Here is a 17,182-nt window from a genome sequence, read left to right as displayed (position 1 = left end):
CATATCAACTGACCTACTGAAGACGTTCAGCTCTTCATTGAACCCCCAAAGATGGCGCTGAGGTGCACTTCTACCGGTTTGTTTACGTTTTAACGGTGTCAAGCCGTTAGAAAAGTGTTTCCTGACATTTTAGTCGTGAAAATGTTGTCCAAAGCCTCGAGAAAGACTTCTGAAGCCTCAATCACTGTCGAAAAGTATCACTTTTGGGTTTTGGAGGGATGAGAGAGGATAATTGATTTTGAAGAATGACGGGAACTGACATTGAAGGGATGGACAAGACTGGGTGAGTAGTCATCGGGTATTGATCGATAATAAATAGCTTGGAGACTCGGAGAATGCTTGAAAAATAATTATTTATGGAATTATTACATATTTCAATGTTCCTAGTGTCGACGAGCGAAATTCCATCATTCAGGAGTACGAGGCCATTGTGGAGAGTCTTCAGGCGGACTTGAAGAACTGCAAGGTGAGGTTTCAAGCTTTCAAGTAGATCTGTGGATAAGAAAGATCGATAATTAATGATAATGCTAGACTTGACTTCAAGAAAGAAACAAGTCTTTTCTAGTGGAATATAGCAGGACAGAAGAACTTTTTATAATGAAGCTGAAAATAGCAGAATATTCGTCAGCGGAAAATTCAATTTAGGGGATATTTAAGGGTAGGAGAGTCAAATAATGAAATGTACAAATGTTTTTTAAGTGCGGAAGAGTTTGACATATTACTTAAAAACATTTGTACACCCTTAGATTCGCCTACGACAAATCTTCTGCTGTCGAATCTTTCGCTAGATTCAGCTTCATGTTTTTATAGCCCACGAAATTTCGGTAAAACTAAAAATTCGTGACTTTAATTTTTGGGTGACCTAGATCCTAGGTAGCTAATATGAATTTAGATTTCTTTGAGACACCTCATGTAATAATTATGGGTGCTCAGATAGCTGTACGGGACCTCCCTACCAGCTTTTACCTTCAAGAGGTATATAACTTTTTTAAATTGTGAATTCGAATTTCATTTAAATTCAAGAACGCATGATATGGCAATTTAATAACAAGCCATACCAGCGTTTAACGTTATCCAGGGTGCGCGACGTGGACGCAGCTGGTATGTGCACCCCAAAAAGCCAAAATAATAAAATTAAATTGAGTAAGTCACATTCATTTAGTTCCACCAAATTTCCCACGGCGAAGGTCAGTTGACATTTTTTCTTCGTGGTGTTTAGGAAAAAATTGTTATATAGTTTATATCGAGTAATATTAAAAAAATTAATCAATAAAAGTTAAAATTTAAAGGCCATAGACCTTTCAAGATTTTGTTAAAAAAGCCTTCTAATCTAGAAAATCTTAAAAATCGCGAAGAATCAAAGATCTGTTGACGTTTTTTTAGAAAATTTTTTGGGTTATAAAAAAAGGCCGTTTCTCGTATTCTATCAAAATTATATAGATTATCTTTCTATCATCTCTGAAACTCTCTCTGAAACTACTACTTAGCCTTGGAGAACCACGTTAAAAGTCTTTTCTTTTAACCACCAGAATTTTCAGCAAAAAATTTCTATTAATATTTTTTTTAATTAACATCCTCCGAAATGAATGAATGATAGACAAATATTTCAATATTCTGCGAGCATTTAAAAAAAAAAATTCAAGAACTATTCTTGTACTTCCCACTTATTAGATTCAGAACAGGGATCGGTAAATTTCGCTACTGTAGTAATATTAAGAAAAATATACGTTAAATTGATTAAATTTTAATAATTTTTACGAAAAAATCAACTAACGAAACTATGTTATCATCTGAGCAGATAATATAGTTTCATACTGGACAGAAAAATCTCCATAAGAGCGCATGTATAAGAAGCGACTTCAGTCATTAACAACTTGAAAAGGAAATCTGAAAAAATTCTAGGAAAATTCATAGATAATTCAATTGTGATTATCAACATTCGATATAAATTCCAGATGAATGACATTTATCTTTCTTGCACGAAGCACCTTAAGTTATTTAAAATTGTTTCCGGAAATCCATCAGGACTAACTTTTGGGTCCGATTCTCTTGGACTATACCTTACGGGGAAACAGAACCCCTGTGTCTATATGAATTTTTAGAATTGCGTTTTGTTCTACAATTATTACTTTATATCTATAAAATCGGTTTGTCGACTCGCTCAATGCATTGTTGAGTCAATGAAGTAGTTTCATGAATAAAAAATAATAATTGAAGAAGAAAACACAATTCTAAAAGTTCATATACACACAGGGGTTCCGTTCCACCTTAAATGAAACAATGTCTATCTTGGAAGTTTTTAACTTGCGACTTTTGTGGTTCAATCAAGACTTGGCTGAAAACATGTTTTTTTTCTAGGTAGCTTCGCCAAAGTTCAATGAACAATTATCTTTTATACACAGGCTGTCATAAGATTCATTTTCCAATTGGTGATTCAGCGACTAGAGCATCCAAAAAAAAAACTAGAAATAAAACTCAATTTCTCAACAGTTCATCCGAGTTGACGGCATAAAATTGTTGTAAAAATTCCAAACAGAAAATTCTCCATCATTGACCATTGATCTTTTATGCTCGCGATTCACCAGAAACATCTTCCTCTTTCAGGAAGAACAAATTCGTCTCCGAGGAGAAGTCGAATCCCTCCAAAAGGAGAACCGAACCGCCGCAGAAGTAGCTCGAACCTCGTTCTCCCACTTCAACAACGCCGAGTGTCCCAGGAACCTCGACGACAAAGAATGTGTCGACAATCTAAAAAAACAAATAGCACTGATACAGCTGGAGCGGGACTCCATGTTCCAACTCTGGCAGATGGCCTTGAAGACAGTGGAGACCCTCGAGAATGAGATAAAAACCTCTCACAACGACGTGACGGCCCACAGATACTACGAGGAGCAGGTGAACCACGTCAAGGAGACCTACTCAGAGGCCATCAAAGCTCTAGAATCAAAACTAATCCAAGCAAAAGAGAACTTCGTCAAGCATCAAACGTTGTGGGAGTCCTGCAGGGAACGAGTTGAATTCCTCAACCAGGAAAAATCAGAACTCGAGAGAAAAATCCAGAACCTTCAGAACGACCTTTTGATGAAGGAAGAGACCCACAAGAAAATTCTGGAGCACCTGAACTCAAATTTAGAAGAAGCAAAGAGAGAATTGGAGGTCAACAAAAACTCCCAACAGAAATTAGAGACTGAATTAGTTGAGACTCGATGTCTAGCCACAAGGATGGCGACTAAGGATCAGGAATCAAAAGCTAAAGTTGCTGAAGCGATTGTTCTGGTGGAAACAGCTATGAGGGAAAAAGAGATGATAATGCAGAGAGAAGCAGCTGTTTTGGAGGAGAAGTCGAAACTAGAATCTCATTTGACGAATATTGCAGAAGAGTTTGCCATGAAACTCGAGAGGGAATTGTCAGAGTGCAAAGAGACTTTTGAGATGAATTGTAAAAAGTACTCGTTGGAGATTAAGGAGTTGAAGTCAGAGTTGAGGGAGAAGGTGACTCTTCTCGATCGAGCCCAGAGGGAAATTCAGATGCTGGAGGAGGAGATGGAGAAGAGAAAGCATGGGAGTGAGGACTTCCTGCATCGATCGTCCTCCAAAGTTCTTGAACTGGAGCAAAAACTGAAGGATTCGGAGGAGAAATTGATGATCTGTGAGGAGACGAATAGAAGAAAGTTTGAGGAGAAGATCAGAATGTCTGAGAGTCGAATTCTTGAGCTCGAAGAGAAGTTATCGAATGTCAATGTCAGGCTGAGGAATAGTCAGTTGTTTGGGAGTAGGGAGATGGAGGAGAAGATCAGGGAGGCTGATGAGAGGGTGAAAGAAGCTATGGAGCGGTACTCTGGGGTTGAGAAGAGACTGACGAGGGCTTTGGATGAGAGGGAGAATGTCGCTAGTGAGCTGAGGTCCCTGCAGATTACTTTTGACAGGGAGATCTCGAGGAGGGAGAACGAGAGGAGATTGCTGGAGGGGAGAATCAGAGAGTTGCAGGAAGATGTGAGGAATGCTAATGATGTAGCTGACAAGGCTGAGTTGAGGGCTAGTCAGTTGAATTTACAGGTGGAGAATTTGCAGAGAGAGTTGGAGGGACGAAAGAGTCAAATAATGTGAGTAGATTCTTTATTCAATTCTTAAAAAGCACGAGCCGGGGTTCGAGCCTATCCGACAGAAGGCATGTGGCCGTTACTTTTTGTGTTCTTAGTCTCTTTCTTTTTTTATTTCTACCAATTCAGTAGCGAAGCGGTAAAACGGGTTAAGTCGATTTTGACTATTGGCCAGTTTTTGACGAATATCACGGAATCTAAAAGTGATAGCAAAATTTTTGTCATGACCTTTTTGTAGAGCCAATCGAGGGTTATGAAAAAGGTCATGAGACAAATTTGTCTATCTCTCTTAGATTCCGAGATATTCATCAAAAACTGGCTAAAAACCAAAATCGACCCGGTTTACCGCTTCGCTACTGAATTTCATTGGTGGTAAGCTTCCGAATAGATTCATAGCAATTCCCTAGTCTTGTGACAGACATACAATTGTAACCACATGCTACCGGGTGTCTACAGGAAAATATTCAACCCTTCAATGCAAATTATTTATACAAAAGGTTAAATATCTCCGAAACTACTCGGCTGGTTGCGCCTATCCACAATACCAACCTTCAGGATTGTAAGAGCTATAATCATACGAAATTTCAACTTGCCATCCCCATTTTTTTCAAGTTGTCGTGCGTACAAAAATGAAAAAAAATTTAAAACGAAAAAACGAGTGGTAAATATCACCACTCTTCAATACAGTGCATTAAAGTATCTATATATTCTGATTGAACTATATACAGGCTATCGAGACGAGTATTTTGAAAAAAAAATTGAAATGGGTGCTGTAGTTTCGGAGATATTTAGGAAAAACTAACTTTAAATAAATTGTTATATCTCAGGAACTACTGGACCTATCGGGCTGAAACAGCGCGCCAAAGTTGAGCTCAATAATAGCTACAATGAGCCAAAATTTCAGACTTTTATCGACAAATTTCACCGTATTTATGCTGAATTTTCTAAAAAATTAATCGCCAAAAACCCAAGATGTCGGATACATCCAGATATGACCCTAAAAACATAATTTCTTCACGTTTCATAACATTCTAAACCATTTGCAATCAAAATTAGAAAATCTAAAGATCGGTCCAAAACAAGGTTTCCATTCGGAAGGAAAAATCGACTATCGACTTGATTTTGGAAAATTTTAAAGATGGAAATCATTTTGTGAATAGAATACGAAAATAGTCATTCTGAGAATTTTTCTAAACCTCTTCTTTTCAAAGAATTCTGGAAGATAATCTATAAATCTGTTTGTTCTGGTGTTAATTTCTGTTCTGGACTCTTTGTTTAGTGATTGGGATTTATTTCAGTGACAAAAATGAAGATATTGAGGTAGTTATTAAAGATAAATCATCGAATTTAAGTATTCTCCGAGAGAAATATGAAGAGAGAATTGCAGAATTGACGAAGCATGTGAAAATTCATCAAAAATTATCAAACAAGTAAATAAACACTTTAATATTTTGGAATAATTAAGAAATAATTGCACAATCGATTAAAATGATTTAAAATTAATGTCCAGGTGGAAGGAAGAGGCTCAGTCCCTGGCAAATAAATTCCAGGTTCGATTCAAAGAGCTCAAATCCAAGGTCCACTCGTTACAGAAGGAGAACGAGCAATTAAACAATGAATTACTCATGTGTCGTCAACAGGTGGCTCACTGCAGAGCTCAAGTGATGCAGAGGTACTTCAAAACCTATCAAACTCACCAACAATGTCGCCCTCGAAAATGAAACTCATTTTATTCATTTTATTTCAGCTTCGATGATGATTTCAGATGACGACGTCGAGTTAGGATTATCACAATTAATAGCACAGTGTGCAGCGTACCTGTAAATACAAAACAAATCATAATTACACCAAACAACAAATCGAATAAACGAATAAAGCAATTGAACTTCCGTTTACTAGCTCAGCCGAATAAATCGAAATATGACGCCATCCTTAACACTTCGGTGCTCACGTGGGGTAGATCACACCCCAGGTATTTTTTCATTTTTTTATTGCTTCATTAATTAGAATGAAAATTACTGGATAAATATTATTCTTCAAACCATCCAATGCCACCTTTTTCATTGTTCTAGGTTTAACTCAGACATCGGCCCAATCGTAAATTTTAAATAAAGTTAAATTTCGAATAAGTCAGTTGTTAATATTACTCAACAATTTTTTAATTATCAAATCAATCATCAATTAGATATTCAAATTTCGAATTATTTTATCAATCAATCACGGAGTTCGGAAGATTGATGATTATTTGACTAAGAAGTATTTACTCAACAGCCAGTTAACAATTTCATATTGTCAATTATTTTATTATTTTTCCAATTTCAATGAAGATAAGCAAACCTTAATTATTGTAGGGTGCAACTGCTCATAATATTATTAAACTGTGTCATCAAGCACTATTTAAGTGACAAATAATTCAGTAGCGAAGTGGTAAAAGGGTTTAAGTCGAGTTATCTCCCAGTTGAGTTTTTAAGGAATATTTCCGGAATCTAAGGCAGATGAGGAAATTTTCATAATTACATTTTTTGTAGCACTCAATCGGCTCCACAAAAAAGGTTATAAGAAAAATTTTGCTATCTCCCTTAGATTCCGAGTTATTGACTGAAAATTGGTCAATAGTCAAAATTGACTTATACCGTTTTACCACTTCGCTATTGAATTAATTATACAATTGTCTTGAAAAAAATGAAATCAGACATCTTTTTCATAGGAAATTTTATGTAATATGAAATAATATCCCTTGAGAAAGTTCTCTGCAGCAATTGGTTTCTAAAATATTCACAGAATACTGGATCCATAAAACCGGTGACAGTGGCCGAAGTGGTTAAATCGCTCGGCCGGAAATATATAAAATTAAATTTTGTAACAAAAAAAAATCGCTAGGCCGGACGGCGGGACCCGTGAGGCGCGGGTTCGAGTCCAGCTTGGGGCAATTGGGATTTTTAATCTGTCAGAAACCATCGAAAGGAAGTCTAGACACCGAGAATCATCAGAGAAGTGTTAGGAAAACATTCTCCGATGGAGCTCGGTCGATGGACGCCCGTGTCGACCAAGGTTTTCCATGGTTTCCCTGGTTCAACAGGAGAGTCTGTACGTGGGGTACATCTCTTGGGGTACAATGCGACATGGTGGGAAAGGAAGTCGGCCCATGAAACCGCAAATATGTAAAAACTCGAATAGGATATATATGGCAAGGAAAAATAATAATACTGGATCCATAACTAACGATTTTACGTTAAAATGGAGAAAAACTTAATTTTGAAATTGAAGGCATTTCCAATAGTAAATGCTTTCAGAAAAAAATCACAAAAATGTGTTTTGAAAGGAAAACGTTAAAAAGAGCCAAACAAGAGTCCTTTTTTTAAAGACCCACTACAAAAACTACAAAAAAAACAATCTTGATATTCTGAAAACCTATATTTCCAAGATGAATAATAATCTTCCAGAGGATTGCGCTCACATTCATCTCATAATTTCTTAACCCTTCCTTACGCCGTTTTTGTAGGTTCCTTCCAAAATAGTTTTCCAAACAGAGAATACAATTTGAAAAAAAAAAAAGAACAAAAACACAACTGAATAAGTAAAGCTTCAAAGAACAATATTTCTCTAACAAATTTTCTTCCGATTAATCAGAAAAAGGTAAAGAAAAAACACCTTTGGGTGGGGATTGGGTGTAGACTGGTCAATTACCAAGTCCTCCAGATAATAAGGTGTCTTCGCAACCGTCGAAATGATTTTATAATTAACAAAATGGAATGCTACACATGCAAGATGACTTATGAAATTGTATAATTCTATTAAAAAATTAATCTCCCTAACATACCAAGAATAATAGAGCTGTTAGGATGAAGAGTCCACACAGGCAGTGAACAAGCTGGGGAACCAGTAGAGATTCCCCTCCTCCCCCTGTTCGTCCAGCCAGGCTAGTCCCATCTTCATCATGTGATCAAGAGCCTTCTGAGCCCTATCCCGTTCCCACTTCAATTCTCCTTCCAGAAGCCCCACAGAGGTATAAGCATTCCCCGAGACACTAGCCTGCTGCAGGACAGCAGTGTGATCCATACTCAACTCCCCAGGAATTGACTGCACAAGATACTTTCCCCTTCCAATTGGAACAATCGAAAACCCATTCCCAAAGATCCTGAGTTTTTTCGCAGCTGCGAGTAAATCCTCGTTCGTGATGTCTTGATGCTCCTTCCTCCTACCTCTGGCCTGGACCAAACGTTCCCTCAACTCATCCAGGGTGATCAGTCCCCCGTTCTTGTAATTGGTCGCCATGCAGACCTCGACTATCTGCACCGCGAGCTCGTAATAAAAATCACCGATGCCTAACACAGACCAGAAACCCTTTCCTGAGGCTAATGGATCAACTCCTATGGAGGCACACATCTCGGTGAACTGACGACGAAACTGCGCGTTCTTTTTTATCTCGTTCTTGTGCTTGGTTGCAAAATCTTCGAGGTTCGTTCGAAATATCTCCATCTGCTTCGTCATCTGCTCGAGTTGACTCTCTTGGATCTCTGTTCCCTTGTCTTTGTACTTCTCTTGCTCGAGCTTTTGCTTGTGGATTGCTCCTATTCCTGGTTTTCTTCTCATGATGAAGCTGGAAATAGAACTAGTGCTGTTGGGGAATTGCTGAATGAATGACGGAACATTTTGAGATGTTCTAGAGAAAACCATCTCAAAATAAATTTTAGGGGGAGCTAATCTTTAGAGATGTGTGCTAAATTGACAACTTGACTTGAAATATATATCGACATGGGTCGAGTAGGAAATTGATACCTTTCCCTGAGAGGAAAACAGCAAAGTTCTCAGACAAGTCTTACTGGTGCCAAAAAAACTCTTTGTTAAAAATGATCAAAAAAGGATTTTGTTGTGCTAAACATTTGAAGCGTGCGTCGAGATTGAAAATTTGTATTGCAAAAATAGATTTAGTCCTTTCAAAAAAATTGTATTCTCTGTACAAAATGCACGTCTTATATGAAACGAGGCATTGTAATTTGTCGTTTCGGCTATTCAACAATCATAGACAAAAATGAATTCTTGAATGAAATAATAATAGTGATATGACAGCAATCTTACAACTTAGGAACAAAATATTTCTTGATAAACTTCCCTCTATAAAAGATATTTTTATCTTCAAAAGGCACCATCTTGTATGAATGATCTAGTCTTGAGCCAAATATTTCGTTGTTGTTAAAAGCAGAGCAATTTTTCATATTAACGATTTGTTGGCCCAAACAAGACTTGTTTGAGAAATTGTTCGTTTTGCCCTCAGTGTACGTCTTAAATTGACAACTTGACTTGAAATATGTATCGACATGGTTGGAGTGGGAAACTGATACCTTTGAAATTTCGATCTATGTTGAATGTGAGTTTGAGTTCTGAGTGTGTGCTTCACCTGCTGAAGTAATTTCTCATACTCATAGCCTCCAAATCCAAATTTCATTGAGGAATATTTAATAGGGAAGAGTGGGGCAATATATTTTCGACTTCTTTAAAGTAAAGTACAATTTTCCCTCTTCGTGATGAGTCTAGACTGAGCTTAATTGATAAGTTCATTTCTGAGTTATGAACATTTACAAAAGAATCAAAAATGTCCATTTTACCCCACCCTTCCTCTATCCAGTATCCAGTATTTTTAAAAAATTCATACAAAATCCATCGGAATTGGTGGATTGGTGGATTTTCTTTTGTTTGCAAAACAAAATCCACCAATCTAGTCAAGAGTTTTCTGAGTTTTGTCTGAAATTGACCACAATACATTGACAAATTACAAGTTTAACATATAATTGGGATGGTACATTACAATTTAGTAGAATTCAATGCGTATTGTATAATGAGAATATGGGTATTACAATTTATATACACAAGATCTTAATGCAAAGCAGTACGTGTCAGAACGGGGAAGGGACTTCATTGTGTGTAGTCGATCATTTTGTTAAAAAACCACAGTGTCAATGTGAAAGTATGCCCACAAATCTTATTAGATATTTATTATTATTTTTTCTTTTCTTTTTTTTTCATATTAAAGTATATCCCTAGAAAATACATTTTTCTTAAGATTGTAATAGTCCCCAACTATTGAAAAAAATTCTAACTAGCTGTACTAAACAGTTTAAGTGATAATAAATAATAAAATGCGGGCTTCTAACACGCGAGGCATGGGCCAAACGGGGGTTATCGACCCCCCGAGCTCGATTTTTCCATCTTATGAGAAAACAGTTCTTAGGGGCGAGTGGGGTAAAATGGACACTTTAGACTTTTCTTTTAATTACTTATAACTCAGAAATAAATTTATCAATTGAGCTCAGTTCAGGCTCATCACAAAGGAAAAGAATTGTTCTTTGCAATGAAAAAAAAATTATGATATTTTGTCAACATTGCAAGCCGTCATTAACATTTAAAAAAATGTCAAAAGTGTCCATTTTACCCCAACCTCCCCTACAATATTTTTAATTTTTTAGTACATAGTTTCAACTCTAAAAACTAGAAATTTCATGAAAGCATTTCTTATTTGATTCAAACAAATGATCAATAAATCTGTAGCGAAGTGGTAAACTAGGATAAGTGCAAAAATGGAACTTTTTAAGGAGAGTTCAAAAATTTAGCACGTTTGAGAGAACATTCGATTCAAGCAATAGAAAATTTTTAAAAAAATTGAACTTATCCTAGTTTACCACTTCACTACGGAAATAATTTTTTATTTGATTCAAACAGTTATTGTTGCCTGCATCAACAACATATGAGAATAGAAAAACTCAATAACTTATTAGAATATAATAAATTGAAGGACGTTTAGCCAGTGTCGGTGTTTTTTTTTCATGGTCAAGGAAAATTCCGTAATTTTTTCGGCTGACAGCAGAATATATAAAACTAAGTTTTCTAATGTTAAAAAAAAATTAATCGTAATAGTCTCGGCAGAAATGAATAAATTAATTTTTTTCTTATCCACGGGCTCTTATGAAATTTATGTTCAAATTGATAATTCACCTACTAGAAGACTCTAAAAATGGAAATAAAAATAGAAGGTAATGTGTAAAACTATACTGAATCCAATGGCCAGAGAAAAATCTGGGGTACCCGAGCAAAAAGAGGAAATATTTGAATCATTCTATCTCATATAAGCGTATGTTAGCGCATGTATTTGGTCCATTTTGTCTATTTCATTTTTAAATAATGAACATGAGTTAGTGGATTGGAATTTGTACCAAAATGAAGGGAATATCTTCATCTCTCAGTTAAAAAGAAATCCATTTTTTTAAATTACTTGCGATATTGGATCAACATCCTTAAGTCATTTAGAATTCTCTCCGGAAATCCATAGGGATTAGCTTTCAGGTGTTATTGTCTTGGGATAAACCTCAACTTACTACAGCCAATAATGAATTCCAACTATGAAGCCATTTACACTGGGAGGTCAAGTCGCGTCAAGTACGGTTAAATTTATGTCTTCACCGGTCCAAGTCTCGATGGAAACGCAAAGTTGAACTGAACTCCGCATTTTCACCGAGACTTGGGCCGGAGTGGACATAAACTTAGCCGTACTTGGCGTAACTTGAAGTCCCGGTGTAAATAGCCCCTTTGAAAATGTCCACCTTAAATAATAAGAGGAGCAATTCGAAGGAAAAATCAATCATGATGCGGTTATTCAGAATCTTAACTTACCTGAGGGGTTAAAATCCGAACAAATTAAAATAAAAATCAATGTCAAAATAGACAATCAGCTGGTCGTATCCTCCAAAACTTCAGTCACGAATGCACACACAAATAAATAAAACTACACTCCGGCACTTCCGGCTAGCCACGAACATCCCCGAGATATAACGACTATCAAAAGAGTTAATCGTCACTCCGCAAGATGGCAACAATCGACTCTTCTATGACTTCTCTCCGCGCTTTCAAACGCATTTGGCGCACATAAACGTCGCAATAATTCGTTGTTGGATTTTATGTAGTTACGCAGTGCAAGCCCACGTTTAGCCCTGAAAAACTGCTTCAAAAAATTAAAAACTCGAGGTAAAAGTGACTAATTGTTCCAAAATGTCGAACTTTGGCTTTGGAACACCTACAACGACAGCCAACACGAGTTTCGGTGGATTCGGGACCCCAAAGTGAGTATTTGAGGTTATAAAATGCCCAAAAATCTGTTCGTCAACCCACAAATCATTTTTAAATGTTATTTAACCTTCTAAAGAGCTACAACTGGCTTTGGACTCACTGGAACGGGATTCGGGACGCCTGCGCCAGCTGCCAGTGGCAGTTTAACCTTCGGAACTCCGACAGCCACCCCTGCAACAAGTGCACCAGCCCCCAATTTCAATTTTGGAGCGACAGCAACTGCAACCCCTCAGAGTCAAGCTGGGGGGTTGTTGACGAATCCAGCGACTACAGCTGCACCTTCCAGTTTATTTGGAACCCCTGCAACTACTTCTGCTGCGCCCCTCACTGGTTTGGGATTTGGAACACTCACGAGCTCTGCTAACACTGGATTTGGAGCCACTCCTAGTGCCACAGTCACGGGCTTTGGAGCAACTCCTAGTGCAACGGCCACAGGGTTCGGGGCAACTCCCAGTGCCACTGCTACTGGAGGACTCAGCTTTAGGGCTCCAACGACGTCAACATGTGAGTTCTTCGGAAAATTTTTCGTCATTAGGGGAGGGTGCGCCAGGAAAAAGATTTTTCAGAAGTAAATGAATAGCGTAATTCAGGAATGAGGGATTTCTGGGGAAATGAAAACACTGATCCAATTAATCAGAGATGCGATGTTTCGCTAAATATTTATTTAGTTTAGTTTCATCAGGCTAAAATATATTTAGCGACACGTCGCATGCTTGACCATTATAGATCATAGTCTTTTTATTTCCCCAAAAATCCCTGATTCCTGGATTAATTTGCATCGCTTGGAGATGAATATACGTTTATTAAATAAATAGCATTTTAAACAAATGAATAGGTCTATTTAAGGTATATCTCAAGACAATATCACCCAAAAGTTAGTCCCTATGGATTTGCAGAAAAAATTCTAAATGACTTAATTTATTGCATTCTCGTAAGTTATTCAGCTTTTCTATCCTCATATGTTGTTGATGAAAGTAATAATAACTGTTTGAATCAAATAAGAAATGATTTCACGAAATTTCAACTTTTTAGAGTTGAATATCACAGAAACTATGTACTATAAAATTTTACAAAAAATCCACCGTATTCTGAATTTATCAATCTATCACGGATTCGTTTTTTTAAGAACATCGTAAGAACCATTTTCTCATAAGATGAAAAAATCGAGTTTGGCCCATAATCGACCCATAATCCCCGTTTGGTCTGTGTTCTAGAAGACCCCATTTCATTTTTTATTATCTTCTAAATTGTAGTACAACTAATTCGATTTTTTTCAATAGCTGGAGAATATTATAAACATTATCGATGAAAAACATGGGGACAATCATAAGAAAAATCTGTTTTCTTGGAATATATCTTAAAGAGCTCGTAATAAACCTTTTTAGCCTAGACTGAACTCGATTGGTAAATTTGTTTCTCAGTTCAAAGATTGAAAAAAAAAGGCAAATTTGTCCATTTTACCCTACCCTCAACTACTTACATTTATCTACAATAAGGTAAATGTACCTATGCCCGTCTTTGTCCCTACGCTCGTTTAGATCCTGTCAGCTATGACATTTCAATCATTTTGATAGTCCCAAGAGTCTATTAAGAGTGAAGTACGATTGGAGTTATTATTTTAGTCAATAAGAAAAGTTCTAGACACCAATGCAGAGTGATTTATTGAATAATAAGAGAGAAAAATCACATTCACATCAACTCGTGCTGTGACAGAGTTAATTCTTAAGCCACAAGTTAAGAAACAATTTTAAAACGTTGATGACTCCGTTACAATAGTAAAATGGAATTAAAAATCCCTTGGCTAAGGTTTCGAATAGTTAAAAATTTAGTAAAGATGCATAAATTATAGTAATATCCGGATATTTCACTGGAATATTGCCAATTAAAAGAATGGGTACGATAAAAATGGCATTGATCCTACACTCGTTTTGCAGCCAACTGTGAGCTGGTAACGGACTAAACGGATGAAAAAATCATTTAAAAGGATTGTCCAATGGAAATATAATTTTGTGCATCGAGATATTTTTTAATGTTGTTTCATCACAAAATTGGATACTCACGATGTAATTAGTTCGGATGTATCCTTTCCATATAACTCAAATCACGAGACGAGGATAGGGACATGTGTCAAGCGAGCATGGGGCAAATGAACGAGCGTAGGGGCATGGGACTTTTCACATTCATGGACGATTATTTATTAAAAAATGGTAATTATCATAATTAATATAAATAAATTCCAATTCTGAAGGTTTTACCCTCTGGTATGTAATTTAAATCATCGATCTTCACGCTCATTTCGATAGAAATATTGGACTAATGATTTGTTCACTTTAGCTAGACGAGCGCAGGGTCATTTACCTTATATAATACAATCAATTGGAATGGAATTTAAATGTATTTTGTTACTGAAAATTCTGTCAATTCTCTGAAAATCATATGAAAGTTCAACTTTTTGGGTCAAATGACAATGAATTTTATTGAAATTACGAAAAATTCAAGTTCTCATCAGATTTTATAGGTGGTGATCATGGAGCACCTTCATTCTCTTGAGTTTCCAATATGAAGCAGATGCTTCCTGAATAATTTCATCTCAAATCCAACTCGAAGTTGCAATATTGAAAATTGGCATGGAACTAAAAATATACTGAATTTCAATGATTTCTCAATAGGATGGAATTAGAGTTTCATAGTTTCAAGTGTAATAGAGATATTGACAATTAATTCTTTTTGTTTTCCAGCTTTATTTGGCGCTGCACCTACAGGAGGCCTCTTCGGGGCTAAGCCTACAGCCACACTGGCTCCAGTCACAGCGACAACTAATGTAAATAAAGGTCTAGGGGGTTTGGATGTTTCTGTTAGTAACAAAGGACTTTCTCAGGGGAGTAGTAGTCTCACAGCGGCCAAGGAGAATCTCATACCCAATGAAATCACTCAGACCATTGATGCATTCAAGTAAATATTAAAAACTGATAATTGTCTTTATCTTCAAATCAGGATGTCGTTCTACCCTATCATTCAGCGATAACTTCAGCTATCATTCAGCTGATGATAATAGAATTTACTAAAATAAATTTGTGGAATATTTGAAGAGCATTACGAATTTTTACTAGGAGGACTTTTTTGTGGAGAATTTTATGGACTAAAAAAACTGTCCTTTAATATTTACCTCTACTTATTTATGACTTGAACCTTTTTTATGTCCTCGTAGCTCTTTCACTTGAGTTCATGATCAGTAAATTATATCTGCAACGAGCGACACTGGGAAGCAATTTTAGGCGCCATAAAACTACTCGTTTGGGAAATATTTGCAAACAAAAATATTCATTTTTACTTCTTTTTAATTGGGGGAGAGTGGGGAAAAATGAAACAGTAAAAAAAAACACTGTTTGGGAATGGAAAATTATTGAAAAGTTTTGATGGGCGAAGATTTTGTCAATGGATTATTCGATTGAAATTCAGCATCACATTTTCCTTTTTCCCCCTCGGGGTCTCCCACTGGGTCTTGTTTCTGGACTTGGTATTTTGCTGTTTCATTTTGTTTACAAGTAATCCATTGACAAAATCTTCGTCCGTCAAAACTTCTCAATAATTTTCCATTCTACTGAATGGAAAATTATTATTCTCATCAGTACTCCCAAGAATAAAAAAAAGTTAATACAAAAAAAAATTTGATAAAAAAAAATTGTTTTGCTTGAATTGGTCAAACAGTCGTTTTTTTGACTGCTTCATTTTGCCCCACTCTCCCCTATTAAATTATTTCTGTGACGGAAAAATAATCAAGACCGTTGAGAAATAGTATATTTCGATACAAGTGTGTAAAAGTGTTTTTCGCCGAAGGCGAGTGCTACCCTCCCACCGGTCAACGAACACTTTTCTCAGGAGTGTCGAACCCTATTTTTCATCACAATGTGTGGAAAGTGGGATTTTGCGTACGCGGAACGCTATAAAATTTTCCTTTACGCACAAGTGATGCAAAAAAATTTCACAAATTGCAGAGATACTTGTGAAATAAACTGAAAAAAAGTTCACTCGATGAAATAGTTCAATTGTATTTTATCAATTTATTTCCGCAGAGAATTTGTTAAAACCCAAAAAAGTCTGAGCTCGGACATAGCCAGAGGTTCGGCAAGACCATTGACCCGTTGCTCAGAAGACACAGCCTCCCTCATGGAGATGTTGACGACTCTAGCGGGATCTGTCCAACGAGATCGATCTTTAGTAGATAAATTAAAGTTGGACACTGCGAAAGCCCTCCAGAGCGCCGAAATCGCGCAGAGAACTCATGATACTCCCCCTGGGCTGCAGTATGAGAATAATGCGCCTTTGCTGTTCTTCATGGAGCTCGCCGAGACCTTTGAGCAGGACTTGATGCTCTTTAGATCGCAGATTGAGACCACTGAGAAGCTTATACAGACTATGCTGACTCCCAGGGCACTTACACCCCAAGGTTCCTTTTTTAATAATTTTATCAGTAGAAATACTCTGAGAGCTTCAAAACGATCAAGTATTTCCCGATAGTTTCATTGCAAACAAATAAGTCTGCCAAGTTGCTTATTTGTTTGCAGGGAGGCTTGAGGAAAATACATTGAGAAAAAAACTTTTCCGTACTGCTCTTCACTTTTCCTCGTCCGAGGATTGGTATTCGCCCTTCCCCGAACTCGAAAAATATTCCATGTGACTGAAAAATGGCCCATGGCACTCGTCCTGAAATATGCAGTAGAGGCTTCGTATACGATACCTCTCTATAAGATACCTCGTGCTCCGAGCGCTCGAGACCTATCCTCACTCGGTACTTTCATCGCCTCCCAAATGTTTATGTTCCGTGGGCTTATAAGATGCCTATGGCCCCGCTCATTTTTCAACGGGAAGAAAGTAGTTATAAGGATCAAACTGTGTTAAGGGTCGAACGGGAGGGACGAACGAAGTGATCGTGAGGGTCTAATGACTTTAAGGGGGGGGGGGGG

General features: G+C 36.9%; 3 protein-coding genes across 5 annotated transcripts in view; 2 read left to right on the top strand and 1 right to left on the bottom strand.

Moving 5' to 3' along the window:
- Nucleotides 1-82: 82 nt before the first annotated feature.
- LOC107039928 (golgin subfamily A member 6-like protein 6) lies at nucleotides 83-5,985 on the top strand. The gene is made up of 6 exons (XM_015259790.1): nucleotides 83-283; nucleotides 388-466; nucleotides 2,605-4,103; nucleotides 5,399-5,530; nucleotides 5,611-5,772; nucleotides 5,848-5,985. Exons 1-6 carry the CDS (start codon nucleotides 246-248, stop codon nucleotides 5,867-5,869), a joined length of 1,932 nt encoding a protein of 643 aa, XP_015115276.1. The 5' UTR covers nucleotides 83-245; the 3' UTR covers nucleotides 5,870-5,985.
- On the bottom strand, nucleotides 334-11,881 carry LOC107039929 (vacuolar-sorting protein SNF8). The gene is made up of 4 exons (XM_015259791.2): nucleotides 11,766-11,881; nucleotides 7,921-8,700; nucleotides 5,798-5,918; nucleotides 334-492 (listed from the first exon to the last, which is right to left on the bottom strand). The coding sequence occupies exon 2, from the start codon at nucleotides 8,691-8,693 to the stop codon at nucleotides 7,938-7,940; it is 756 nt and encodes a 251-aa protein (XP_015115277.1). The 5' UTR covers nucleotides 8,694-8,700; nucleotides 11,766-11,881; the 3' UTR covers nucleotides 334-492; nucleotides 5,798-5,918; nucleotides 7,921-7,937.
- A 126-nt stretch (nucleotides 11,882-12,007) lies between these two features.
- The window catches only part of LOC107039957 (probable nucleoporin Nup58), a 14,091-nt gene continuing 8,916 nt past the window's right edge, over nucleotides 12,008-17,182 (top strand). For all 3 annotated transcript variants that reach the window (XM_015259834.2, XM_015259836.1, XM_015259835.1), the window contains exons 1-4: nucleotides 12,008-12,211; nucleotides 12,295-12,722; nucleotides 14,957-15,170; nucleotides 16,292-16,665. In XM_015259834.2, the coding sequence (XP_015115320.1) occupies nucleotides 12,141-12,211; nucleotides 12,295-12,722; nucleotides 14,957-15,170; nucleotides 16,292-16,665 (1,087 nt within the window). In that variant the 5' untranslated portion in view covers nucleotides 12,008-12,140. The remainder of the gene's footprint in view (nucleotides 12,212-12,294; nucleotides 12,723-14,956; nucleotides 15,171-16,291; nucleotides 16,666-17,182) is intronic.

Source organism: Diachasma alloeum, unplaced genomic scaffold (genome assembly GCF_001412515.2).
Source record: "Diachasma alloeum isolate Michigan unplaced genomic scaffold, Dall2.0 Dall_scaffold_00313, whole genome shotgun sequence".
Taxonomy (NCBI): domain Eukaryota; kingdom Metazoa; phylum Arthropoda; class Insecta; order Hymenoptera; family Braconidae; genus Diachasma; species Diachasma alloeum.
The sequence above is the reverse complement of the archived record's forward strand: the minus strand, read 5'-3'. Positions and strand labels throughout refer to the sequence as shown.

Excerpts from the sequence above, each read along its gene's own strand:
- LOC107039928 (XM_015259790.1), top strand. The coding sequence starts at position 246 with ATGACGGGAACTGACATTGAAGGGATGGACAAGACTGG. Across the intron at positions 284-387 it reads GAAGGGATGGACAAGACTGG|TGTCGACGAGCGAAATTCCA; the intron begins GTGAGTAGTCAT and ends CAATGTTCCTAG. Across the intron at positions 5,531-5,610 it reads CATCAAAAATTATCAAACAA|GTGGAAGGAAGAGGCTCAGT; the intron begins GTAAATAAACAC and ends ATTAATGTCCAG.
- LOC107039929 (XM_015259791.2), bottom strand. The coding sequence starts at position 8,693 with ATGAGAAGAAAACCAGGAATAGGAGCAATCCACAAGCAAAAGCTCGAG.